The 13,270-nt window shown below is 53.5% G+C and overlaps 1 protein-coding gene across 2 annotated transcripts in view; it reads left to right on the forward strand.

Annotated features, from left to right (window-relative positions):
- Positions 1 to 13,270, forward strand: part of TMEM63C (transmembrane protein 63C) — a 68,501-nt gene that overhangs the window by 23,841 nt on the left and 31,390 nt on the right. For both annotated transcript variants that reach the window (XM_030319659.1, XM_030319661.1), the window contains exons 2-5: positions 4,800 to 4,862; positions 10,253 to 10,414; positions 10,952 to 11,031; positions 11,448 to 11,529. In XM_030319659.1, coding sequence (XP_030175519.1) covers positions 10,265 to 10,414; positions 10,952 to 11,031; positions 11,448 to 11,529 — 312 coding nt within the window. In that variant the 5' untranslated portion in view covers positions 4,800 to 4,862; positions 10,253 to 10,264. The remainder of the gene's footprint in view (positions 1 to 4,799; positions 4,863 to 10,252; positions 10,415 to 10,951; positions 11,032 to 11,447; positions 11,530 to 13,270) is intronic.

Genomic DNA, 13,270 nt, shown 5'->3' on the forward strand with positions numbered 1-13,270 from the left:
ACCACGGAACGCTCACTGAGGCCAGGACCACGGAACGCTTACTGAGGCCAGGACCATGAACCGCTCACTAGGCCAGGTCCATGGAACGCTCACTGAGGCCAGGACCACGGACCGCTCACTAGGCCAGGACCGTGGAACGCTCACTGAGGCCAGGACCACGGAACGCTCACTGAGGCCAGGACCACGGACCGCTCACTAGGCCAGGACCGTGGAACGCTCACTGAGGCCAGGACCACGGAACGCTCACTGAGGCCAGGACCACAGAACGCTTACTGAGGCCAGGACCACAGACCGCTCACTAGGCCGGGTCCATGGAACGCTCACTGAGGCTAGGTCTATTGTAGTTTAGCTTTCCTCCCCACTTCCTAGCCCAGTGCGGGCACAGAGCAGGTGTCCAGTTAAGGCTGGTTCTAGTTACACATTGACCAGTCATCGACAGTGGGTTGGGTGTGCATGGGCTGGGGCTCAGCCCCTCTGTCTCCCCAGCATGTGGCACAGTCCACCAGAGGCCGTCCTAGCAGCAGCAGGAGCTGAGGGGGACGGCACCCAACAGTGCCTCCTGCCTGTTAGCTCCCGCTGCCGGGCACCTTCATCCTGCTCTAACTGGGGCTGTGCCTCCCCTCCGGAGCCCTCCCCTCCCAGCCCACTCAGGACTCCCTCAGAGAAATCCAGCGGGCAGGAGGCTGGGGAGAGAACAACAGTACTGGCCTGACGACGACGAGCCCTTTGCCCAGTCTTTGCTAGCCGAAGGCTCAGTCCCGCTTGTTACCACAGAGACAGGAATTACGGCAGTAAATCAGGGTCGAAGTGAAGCCTGCAGCTTGTGGAGGGAATGTGTTCGCTCCACAACACTCAGATAAGAGATGTGCCAGGTGTGTGTGTGTGTGTGTGTGTGTGTGTGTGTGTGTGTGTGGCTGCTCAGCCTGAGATCTCACCGTGCCCTCAATCTACTGATTGAGCTGAGCTCCAGGGGGGACGGGGTGGCCAGGGGCCACCCAGCCCTGTGAGACTGGAGGCCAAGGACATACTCGGCTGCAGCAAACCTCTGCTCATCTGTGTGAAGAAGGGCTTAGATTCGAGAATTTGTAGGAGCCCCTCCAGCCAGACACTCTGGGTTGGAGATCGGGGGGCCAAGTGAGACCCACCCCAGCCTGCTGCCAGTCATTCCTTTCTTCCACAAATATTTGCAGAGAGACAGAGCACGAGTGGGGAGGGGCGGAGAGAGAGGGAGACACAGAATCCGCAGCAGGCTCCAGGCTCCGAGCTGTCAGCACAGAGCCCGACACTGGGCTCAAACCCACGAACCCACGAACCCATGAACCCACGAATCGCAAGATCATGACCCGAGCCAAAGTCGGACGCTTAACCGACTGAGTCACCCAGGGGCCCCTTTTCCACAAATATTTGTAAAGCACCAAGCTCTAACCAGCACAGCAGAGAAAATACTAAGCAAACGTAGCCATTAAGGAGCTTTGCACCCACTGGTGGAGCCAGCCATTTAGTACGTCATCTTGTAAATGAACGTCAAATGTACTAGGTTCAAACAAGGAAAATAATACTTAACTGTATTGAGCCATTGCTATATAGCAGTACCGTTCTAAGTGTTTTATGTGAATTGGTTCATACATTCCTAACACCCAGCCAATAAGGTAGATGCTATTAACATCTCCATGTTACAGATAAGGAAACCGAGGCACAGGGAAGCTGAGATATTTGCCCAAGGACATGGAGCTTATAAATAGCAGAGACAGGATTTGGGACCCACTCTTAAATGTCATACTGTGTCTGTGACCCAAGATGCTCTGAGGCATGGAATGTGGGGGCTTCACCTGGTCTGGGGTTCTTCCCTATGGAGGCAAAAACCGAGCTGCAATTAACTAGGGGAAAATGAGTTAACTAGTGGGAGGGAGGAATATTCCAGGTGGAAGGTCTAGCATATGCAAGGGACCTGTGGTGGCAAGAGAGAAGGTGGCATGCCACTTACTAGCACCATGACCTTAGGCAAGTGATTTCACCTGTCTGGGCCTTAATTGTCCTCTCATCAGGGGATGATTTTAGTACCCTTAGGTACTTGTGAGAGCTACATACTTAAATGGGAAGTATTTCTCCTATAGTAAGTGCTCTATAAATGTTAGCTACTAATAAGATCGTGCCCCTCCCACACACACCGAGGGCTTCCTGGGCTGCCCTAGCTGTGGGATCTGGGCTCCTCACACAGAAGACTTGGCCTTGAGATGAGGAGGGCCTGGCCTGCTGGCCTGGCTGGTTAGGACAGCAGTAGCTGAAGCCAGGCCAGGTCTGGAAGGAAGGAGGTGAGCGCCAGACCAGGGGACTGACTAATAAAGACAGAGCTCGTTCTTTTTGAAGCTTTTGCCCACTTCCCCAAGCAAACCACGCCTGCGGCCTGGGACTGCCCAGCCTCCAGCTTCTGCCACTAGAGGCCAGGACGGGGAGAAATGGGAGGGGAGGAAGGCCACACACTTCCCCATCAGATAAGATGTGCAGCTGAGGAGGGGACTGAGGATCCTGACCCCCCAGCCGGCATCCCCACCGTCACTCACTGCCCCTCCTTGGCCCAAAAATCCAGGCTGACATTCGTTTTTCATGCATAAAAAGAACAGAGGCAGCAGCCTCCAGGCTGCAGTTTGTGGGGTCTTGGACAGTCCTCCCCTGGTCTGTTCCAGAACAGAGTAGACGGGAGGAGACCAGGAATGGTCCAGTCTGGGCCCTTCACCAGCACGTCGCAGATGACCTGGTGCCAGTGACGGTAGTACTGGCTAATGGCACTGCTTCTCAAGCATTTGCAAAGGGGTTTGTGTGAGTTAACTCATTCCGTGTTCACAACAACCTTGTGAGGCAGTGCCATTATCCCCGCTTTCCAGAGGTGGAAACTAAAACCCAGAGAGCTGAGGTCTCTGTCCGTGGTCACACAGCGAACAGGGGTGGACCTGGGATTTAAGCCCAGACAGTCTGGCTGCAGACAGTCCACTTCTTCCCACAGCCCTGAATAACCTCCCTGTGTTCATGCCTCCCTAAAATTCATGCCTGAAGAGAAATTCCCTGATGCCCCTGCACCGGGCAGGTGGGTGCCCCTGTTCTGTGTTCCCTTATAACCCTCAGATTTCAAGTTGCATTCTTTCCACTGCTGCTACGTTGGTCTCCAGAAAGCTCTCTACCCCTCTTCTTCACACCCAAGAGCTAGAAAGAAGGAAGAAGGAAACCTCTCCAGAAAGGAGGTCCAGTCGTGGTTTAGGGGTGAGGACAAAAGGCAGGACGATGCTCTGGGTTTCCGTGACACTGCCTCTGCTTGCTGCTGAGGAAGCTGAGGAAGGTGCTGAGATGGGGGCGAGGCTCTCTTCTCTCTTCTCTTTCCTCACCTCCTTCCTTCACCTGCCTCACCTTCCTGCAGGCTGCACCTGCCCAACCCTGCCGATGGACTGCATCCCACTCCAGGTTAGAGGCTCGGACCTTGTGTCTGGAGGCCCTCCTAGGCAGAAGGGCAGCTGGGCCATGCCTCTCCCAACAGCAGTCGTCTCCCCAAAACCCCAAACACTGGGAACCCCCTGAAGAGGAACTTGCATTTGTACTTCCTGGGAAGAGTAGATTTGCCACGAATTGTTGTTGAACGAACAAATGAACAAATGAAAGCATAAACCAGTGATCCATCCTGCACTCGAGCCATGACTACTCGTTTTCACATTCCCAAAACACCATGCTCTGTGCCCCCTCTGGCTCTTGGCCAACATGGTTCCCTCTGTCCATGCTCCCCACCACACTGCTGATTCGAATTCCTCGCATCTCAGCTCAGAGGTGACTTCCTTGCAGAAGGCTTCTCTGACCGCTCAAGGTGGGCCCTCCCCATGACCCCCTTTACCTGGGTTACCAAAGTGTGCCAGAGTGTGTGGTGGCTCGTGCCTGGCATGCTTACAGGTCTCCCCAGTGAGTCTGGGAGACTCATATTGGTGAGAAACGGAACTGCCAGGCCCCCAGGGCCTCGCATGATGGCTGGTGCATGGTAGGTACTCAGCCCTTCTTTGTGGAAGGAAGGAAGGGAGGAGGAGGGAGGGAGGAAGGGGGGTGCTTTTGGAAGGAGAGAAAATGAGTGTGTAGGAGTTAAGTGGAAAAGAGCAGCACCCAGGACTCAAACCTCCTTAGAGCCAGATGGAAGGCAGAGCTCTTCCCAGCCCGGGCCCACCCCCTTCCCTCATCATGTACGGTATTAACCAAATAAAAGTCACACGTCCTTCTGGCTGTGCTGTTGGTCACCAAGCACTTGCACATCCCTGCCCTGGTTCCAGTCCCCCAGACAGCCCTGACAGGGGCTTCCCAGCTGTTCCCCTCGTTTTAAAGATGAGATCCAGCAAAGGGTGCTGGGCAAGTGCATAGCCACTCGCCAAAAGATGAACTTAGACGCTTACGTCACAGCCTCTGCAAACTTTAACTCAAAATGGATCATAGACTTCAGTGTCAGAGCTAAAACTATAAGATTTTTAGGAGAAAACATAGGAGTAGGCAAAGATTTCCTAGACACCATCACCATCCCCAAAGCACGGTCCATAAAAGAACATTTGATAAACTGGACTTTGTCAAAATCCAAAACGGTGGTGCTTCAAAGATACCACGAAGAAAACAAATAGACGAGCAACAGACTGGGAAAAAGTATTTGCAAAATACACGTGATAAAGGACGTATATCCTGAACATAAAGATGTTCAGGAGCCCTGAGAGATGATGCCGCCCTGGCAGACGGCCTGGGCCCCTAGGCCTTGTGGTCTTCAGATTGCATTTGTTCTTTTGCAGCTTCCGGGTAGCTGAGCGAAGCCCCCAGGCCTGACTTAGACCCTCTCTGGAGAACTGACGCAGGTAGGGAACGGCCCTCCAAGGCCTTCAGATCGCGCCTGCGCCTCCCGCGCCCCGCCTTCCCCCGCGGCTTCCTCAGCGCGGGCTCCCCCAGGTGGCCGCCAGCAGAACTGTACCTTGGTGCCGCAGCTTCCAGAGATGCCAAGAGAAACGCCCCTCGGGCTACTCTGGCTTTTCCGGCAGAAGGCTTGCTGTTAAACGGGAGCGCGTGCAGGGGCGCCCAGCAGCTCAGTGGGTTAAGCCTCCGACTCTTGGTTTTGGCTCAGGTCATGATCTCACGCTTCGTGGGATCGAGCCCCGTGTCAGGGCTGTGCACTGACAGTGTGGAGCCTACTTGGGATTCTTTCTCTTCCTCTCTCTCTCTCTGCTTCTTACCCCACGCACTCTCTCTCTTTCAAAATAAATAAGTAAACATTAAAAAAAAAAAACTATAGGGGCGCCTGGGTGGCTCAGTCGGTTAAGCGGCCGACTTCAGCCCGGGTCACGATCTCGCGGTCCGTGAGTTCGAGCCCCGCGTCGGGCTCTGGGCTGATGGCTCAGAGCCTGGAGCCTGCTTCCGATTCTGTGTCCCCCTCTCTCTCTGCCCCTCCCCCGTTCATGCTCTGTCTCTCTCTGTCCCAAAAATAAATAAACGTTACAAAAATATATATTAAAAAAAAAAACTATAAAAAAAGGTACCATGTTCAGTGTAAATCCTTGTAAGTTTATATTTAGCTAAACATGCTTGTGTCAATGAGTTAAGCAGTGACCTGGGGTAGTAAAACCGTGGGCAGCCCCTGCAGAAAGAGAGGGGAACAGAAGGATGCTGATCTGGTAGGTAGAAGGATGAGTTCGTGTGTTTCCCTATTTTTGTGAGTTAGCACAGAGAGCCCCGGACCCGTCCTGCACACCACCCTCTCCTTTATTCCCTTCTCTGTCCCCATCTCCAAAGCCTCCCCAACTCCAGACAGCATTCCGCTGTGCCCCTTGGAGCTCTGCGCCCACTTTTCATTTGACAAGTGTCTGTGTGATACTTCTGTGTCCCAGGCATTGCTCTCCATGACTGACAAATCTTAACCCAGTTATCCATCTTTTTTAAAAAATGTGTATTTGTTTATTGAGGGGGAAGGGGCAGAAAGAATGAGAGGGAGAACCCCAAGCAAGCCCCATGCTGTCAGTTCAGAGCCCGACATGGGGCTCCACCTCACAAAGCATGAGATCATGACCTGAGCTGAAATCAAGAGTCAGACACTTAACCGACTGAGCCACCCAGATGCCCCCACTTACCCCTCTTAATAGCACTGCAAAGTGAGTACTAGTTACTAACACCACTCCCCTTTTGTAGATGAGTAAATGAGGCAGGGAGACCTTAAGTAGCTTGCTCGAGGTGACTAGTAAGTGTTGGAACTGGCATTCAGTGCCACAGAGCCCAAGATGCCCAGAAACACCCCCAGCTCCTGTAGCACCTCGCCTGCCCACTGGGAACTGAAACCTTAGACTCCCCAGGACAGGGCCTCCCTTGCCACCCTCTCAGGCCTGGGGACAAGAGAGATGTATTCCTTGCTCCTCTGTGCATCTTCCAGACTCTTCTTCCTTCCTTCCTGCTGAAGCCCCCATCTTGGACCCAAGGTGTCAGCCTAGACACCCCGTCTTTGGTACAGGCGCTGACTCCCCCCCGCCACCAGATCACTCCCCTCCTTCCCAGAAGAGTTCAGTTCTTGCCTCACCGTCACATCAGTGCTGTTCCCGTCTTCATTCTTACCGATTTCAAGATCCACCTGTCCATAAAGGACATTCCAGCCTCCCAGTTCCTTGACACCACTCAGTCGCTGTCTCTGTTTTCATGCCCTAGACCTCCTCTCTACCCATAACCGATCCCTTCTTAATCTCAGTGCCACACAGCTCATTTTCCAACAGCCACGTCCTACGTGTCGGCTCACAGCCTGTGATACCCGACAGTTCTACCTCCGTGGACCCCTGTCACCATCCCTCGCCCATCTCGTGTGTCCTTTCTGTCCTTACCTGGCCAGTCATTAAAACGACTCCCTCATGTACAACTCCAGCCCTCTCATTCTCCTACTTACTTGGGAAAACGTCTGCCCTGGTTAGGTCGAGCTGTCTGCCTCTTCCACAGCGGCTCACCTGCATCCACACCGATGAGCACAGCTGGGGGAGAGGCCCAGTGAGTCTGGCTACTCTTGCTGCAGATTCAAGACCGTGAACCTCAGTGGCCCCTTAGTGCTGCGCGACAGTCCCACCATGTTCTCATAATGCATTCACTCCACCACTTCTCTAGACTTCTATTTCTGCCTTGCGTCCTGTCCTCAAACATCCCACATCTGCCCACCACCTGCGTCGCTCAGCAACCTTGAGACTTGTTCCCCCTGCATCTGAGAAAATAGAAGCCTTGGGTGGGCGCACCCGCGAGCTCCACCTGTGCGCCTGCCTCCCTCCTGCTGCCGTGGGTCAGTACCCAGCTCTCGGCCAAGACCAACGTCTGCACTTGTGCACCGGTTGCCGGCCCTTCCCACATCCTCGCATTGCGTCGGCATTGCCCTCTCTCCCCCGTATCGCCAGCCTTTAAGTTCCCACTGGCCCGTTCCCACCAGCATTCCGTGCTGCTGCACCGGTTTTTGTTTTGTTTTGTTTTGTTTTGCCTATTCACTATTGCGTCACCAGCATTAGTCTGGCACAAGGCAGTTGTTCACTAAATACTTGTTGAATGAATGAATGAATGAATGAATAACGAATGAGCCTACTTTTCTTGTGCTGCTGCCTCTCCCGTCCTAACCACCTCCAAACTCTCATTCCTGTTCAAAGGAATCGTTCATGCCCACCGGCTCCAATTCTCCGGCCACCATTCTCTCTCGCACCTGTTCTAGTCTGGCCACCGACTAAACCTCCACGTTGCTTCAACTATGGCTGGTTCTCAGTTGTCAGAAGCCGATCCCTCCCTTCTAGAAACATTTTATTTAGCTTCCAGGATGCCACCCACTCCTGCTATTCCTCCTTCCTCTCTGGCCCCTCTTCTAGTCCCTTTCTCGTTTCCTCCTCATCTGCCTCACCTCCCCGTGTTGGGGCCTCACCCTGCACAGACTCAGACCTTGAGCCTCACTCTGAGCTCACGCCTTCGGTGACCCAGTCCTATGCCTCCAACAGTCACCTGTCTGCTGGTGACTCTCACAGTTATGTCTCCTGACTCTCCTCTGAGCTGCGGGCTCACGTGTCCAGCCACCCGCCTGGCATCTCCACTTAGCATGTCCAGCACCCAGCTCCTGACCCCTCCCCCCACTCCTGGTCTGTCCCACCCAATAAAGGCACTTCTGCTCTTCGGCCCCAAAACCTCAGGGTCACCCTGGACTCCTCTCTTTTACACCCTGCCCCCAGCACCCATTGTATCAGCACATGCTGGCTTCAGCTTCAGAATACTTCCAAAATCTGACTGCTTCTCACCGCCTCCTCCCCTTCCATCCCAGGCTTGTTACCTCTTGCCTGGATTGCTGTAATTTCCTCCTAACTGACCTCTCTGTGTTTACTTCTCGGCTTGCCCCGCTCCCATTTATGCTCAAACCAAGGGTCAGAGTGATGCCTTTAATACATAAGTCATTTCATGTCACTCCTTGGCTCAAGCTTCACCCCCCTCACTCTCCCCTGTCCAAGCTTCACCCCCTTCACTCTCCCCTGTCCAGCCACATAGGCCTGTTTGCTCTTCTTGGAGGCTCCAGGCAAGCTTGTGCCCCCAGACCTTCTGCTGTGCCTGCCATGTGGTTTGCTCCCTCTGCAAGTCTTTGTCCAAATGTCATCTTCCCAGTGAGGTCTTCCCAGTCACCCTCTTTGCCCTTCTGACCCACCGTCACCCCTGCGCTGCCTCTCCCCACCAGGATCCAATGAGAGAGGGTTTTTTTGTTTTATTTTGCCTATTCACTATTGCATCACCAGCATTAGTCTGGCACAAGGCAGTTGTTCACTAAATACTTGTTGAATGAATGAATGAATGAATGATGAATGAGCCTACTTTTCTTGAATGGGAGTGAAGAGTTTCTAGGATGAGACAAGGTCTGGAGACAAAATGAATGATTTTTTTTTTGTAATGTTTAGTTATTTTGAGAGAGAGAGAGCTCGGATCGGGGAGGGGTAGAGAGAGAGGGAAAGAGAGAGAATCCCAAGCAGGCTCCGTGCTGTCAGCATAGAGGCCAACGCAGGACCCTATCTCATGAAATGTGAGATTATGACCTGAGCTGAAATCAAGGGTTGGATGCCCAGGGCACATTGGTGGTTCAGTCAGTTGAGCATCTGACCTCGACTCAGGTCGTGATCTCAAGGTTCGAGCCCACATCAGGCTCTCTGTTGTCAACATGGAGCCCATTTCAGATCCTCTGTCCCCTCCTCTTTCTGCCCTTCCAGCTTGCACATGTTCTCTCTCTCTTTCAAAAATAAATAAACATTAAGAAAAAATTAAAAACAAAAAGAGTTGGACGCCCAACCAACTGAGCCACCCAGGCGCCCTGAAATCTTAGCTATTCTTTTTTTTTTTTAATAGGCTCCATGCCCAACATGGGGCTTGAACTCGCAACCCTGAGATTAAGAGTCACATGCTCTAGCTACTGAACCAGCCAGGTGCCCCTGAATGATCTTTTAAAACCAGAACACTTTGCAGATAAATTTAAGCAGCTACCAGTCACTTCCAGTTTTCATCTGTGCTTCCTGCTCTTTTCTGAGTCTGGAGACCTATTGATGCCCATGACCATGAGCCCTACATTTGAGTCTCACCAAAATGCTCAGGCTCACTGGCTTGGCTCAGGCTCTGGGCAGGTGCTGATCTCCCTGGTTCAAGTTCGACCTGAAGACAGTAACGTTTACTGAGTCACTGCTATGTGCAGGGCACTCTATAGCTTTACCTCATTTAGTTTTAGGAAACTTCCTTTCCTGGAAACTGGATCAGAGAATCATAAGATGTTAGACCCTATCTGCACAGGCTTCCCATGAATGCAGTTCTGCTCTCCAAACCGAATATTTCCACTCTGGGGTCCTACCCACCTCTGTGAAGTTTGTTCATTTATATACAAGAAAAGTTTCACAAAGGTAGAAATAGGAAGATCCATTTGGATGTGCATCTCACAACTCTTGGTAAAGGGAGCGAGTGGTACAAAATAAAATCTCTTCCAGGGGATCTGGGACCTGGGCTCTTCTGCCATCACGGCCCTGGGTTTAAGGCAGCTGTGCTCCTCCCGGGTAGGGCTCTATGCCCTTTCAGGGCTGAGCCTCCCTGCCTTGACCTGCTACAGGCTGGCAATGGACACTGGGTCTGATGGGTACTCAGTGCACCTACCTCCCCCCAACTCCCCATCAGCCTTCTGCATTTGCAGAGTGAGAGGGATTCCTTGTGTCTGACCTGAGCACCCCTCTGTCACCAGGAAGATCCCAGGATGGCTGCCGTGCAGGGCAACCTGAATATGGTGAAAGAGACACAGAACATGACAGCACACAACTGCTTCAATTCTCAGAGCACCGTCCTGCAGGGGCAGCCCTTTGGGGGAATCCCCACTGTGCTGTTCCTCAACGTCATCTTGTGGGTGGTAAGTCCTGTGCCCCACGGTAGGCAGTGAGGCCTCAGAGGGGCGGACCGTCACACTGTCACAGGTGATACAGCAGGGGCCTCAGCTCTCCAGACGGACATCAGCCACAGTGGTGGGGACTCCCTGAATGTCAGTCATGCCCAGGGCAGCCCGGGGAAGAGGGAACTGCAGGAACAGGCAGAATTCCTAAGATTCCCTTCCATGCGCCACTGTCCAGGGACCTACCCGGCCAGTGCCCTCGGGCCTCCCTTCTCTTTCCTCTTGCTGATTTCTTCAAGGAATGTTCTTGTTGCATCGTTCTAAACATGACACCGATGCCTTCACTCTGCAAACTCTGAGAATCCACTCTGCTGGGAAGCTGCTGGGCACTGGGGATCCAGAGTTTAGAAAGGCATGGCCTCTACCCTAACATAGCTGGCCACTTGTTGGAGAGCCCGGGAAGCCCCTGGGAACCTGAGGGACGGGATCTCCCCCACGGAGTTTCAGACACCAGCCGAGCAGGAGACGTATTCCCACATTCCCTTTCCCGGCCTATAGGTCATCATTTTGGTTTATTCCTTCCTCCGGAAAGCTGCGTGGGACTATGGGCGCCTGGCTCTGCTCATTCACAATGACAGGTGAGGAGAGGCCGGGGGTCAGGGCGAGCCAGCTGCTTGCTCCCTTGGGGGAGGTAAGGCCACAACCAGGATACAGTAGGTGTCATGCCGTCACCCACTCCTGCCCGGCTCTGGCCCTCCTCAAAAGAAGGGAACTTAGTGGGGGCAGTCATCTCTGGGCACAAGCCCACTTTTTTCTCAGATCTCAGACTTTCTGGATCGCGTGACTCCCCAGATACGTTGGGCACCTGGCAACAGGGGTGATTACTATCTGTACCCAGAGCTGTGTGCTCAGCACACGAGCTGAGATGTGTCTGGTACTGTATAAGAGGGTGTGGCGGCTCTTGGCTTGGGAGCTGGAGAGACAGCAAGGCGGGTGGCCGAGGCCTTTTCTCTCCTTCTCCGCCTCCCTGCTCACTGATCTTCCTGGCCGGCAGCTTGACTTCACTGATCTATGGGGAGCAGAGCGAGAAGACATCTCCCTCGGATATTTCCCTGGAGATGGAACACAAGGACAAGGTGAGCGCTGGGGTGGGCCTGGGCCCAGCGGGTTCCTGGCTCTGCCACGTGCAGGAAGGAGCCCGCTCATGATCAGGGGCTTTGCAACCAGCTGCACTCAACCTAGCAGTGTGACCTGGGACACACTCTTCAGCCTTGCCAAGCCTGTTTCCCCATCAGAAAGACGGGGATATTAACCATTCCTAACTCCTAGGATGCCAAATAAGAGTTAGTTAATTCCAGTATTTTAAAGAGATTTATTTATTTATTTATTTATTTATTTATTTATGTATGTATTTATTTATTTATTTATTTTAGAGGATGAGAGACAGTGTGCAAGCGGGGGAGGGGGAGAGAGAGAGGGAGAGAGAATCTTAAGCAGGCTCCACACTCAGCACAGATCCTGACTTGGGGCTCGATCTCATGACCGTGAAATCATGACCTGAGCTGAAATCAAGAGTCCGACCCTTAACCGACTGAGCCACCCAGATGCCCCCTTAAAGGAATTTCTAAAACTAAATTTCCTGCTTTTCTCAAATCTCCAACCCTCGTCACAGTCCTGGTCCTGCCCCAGCCCCGCCTCTGAGCCAAGGACTCACTTCCCACTTCATAGAGGAGAGTCCAGACATCAGGCAGGGACTCCCTCAACCTCCCGCTTCCCAACTCTGCTTGATGGAGCCCAGTCTTCCTTCTCTTGCCTGTCGGATGCCAGGGCTCCACTCGAGCCTGTTCATTCACTTAGCTGGCTGCCGTGGCACACCTGCTGTGGGCCACTGCTGGTCTGGGACCTGGGCAGTGAACTCAATGGACCAAGTCCTGCTTCATGGGACTTTCTGTCTGGATGAGAGACACCCAGACAGATGCACGTATTGGTGGTAAGTGCATGAACTCAAAAAGCGGCAAGGAAGGCACTACACAGTCATGGCACAGAGCTGGAGAGTTCCAGGTGGTGTCAGGGACGATCTTGGGCCCTCCCTGCCACGGCCCACACTGCCTGTCTCCCTCTGCACCTGTGCTGCCCACTTTCTCACTCCCACTTACTCCTCCACCCCTCCAGAGTGGCTCCCACCCCTCCGTTCCACCCAGATGAGCCATCGGTTGTCCCAGGCCATGAAATCCCAAGGGCTTTGCTGAGTTCTCATCTCATCTGGTCTCTCAGAGACATCCAGCCCTGTAGACTACCTTCCCTTCTTGAACAGGCACTTGCAGTCGCTTCTGTGCCATCACACTCTCTGGGTTTCTCTTCTGCCGCTCCTCTGTTCCTCCCCATCCCCTCTGCAGGCTCCTCCACCCCAGGGGTTTCCCTCAGCTGGTCCCAGACCTCCTCCTCTCTCTGCTGGGCGACGTCACCCACACTCCCAGCCTCGCCTGCCACCTCTGCACAGAACCCTCCTAAATTTCTGTCTCCAGCTAACCCTCTCTCTGGGTTCCAGACACATTTATCCAATGATCCTCAAAATATCTCCACGTGGAGATTGTAAAGGCGTTTGGAGTTCAGTATGTCCAAAACATGCCACAACATCCCTCCACCCACCTGTTCCTAGATCCCTGGTTTCAGACTCTGCCCACCACCCACCCAGGTGCACCCCCTGGGTCTGGCCCAGGCCCCCAGGTACAGCCAGTTCATTACCAAGTTGTATTGCTGTCACCCTCCCAGTCTTGTTTCTCTCCACCTCTCCCACCACCCCCCAGGCCAGGCCCCCATCAGCCTCTTGTTGGATGAGGCAGGGTGGCCTCTAACCAATATGTCCACGCCTGTGTC

This window comes from Lynx canadensis, chromosome B3, assembly GCF_007474595.2.
Source record: "Lynx canadensis isolate LIC74 chromosome B3, mLynCan4.pri.v2, whole genome shotgun sequence".
NCBI classification, from domain to species: domain Eukaryota; kingdom Metazoa; phylum Chordata; class Mammalia; order Carnivora; family Felidae; genus Lynx; species Lynx canadensis.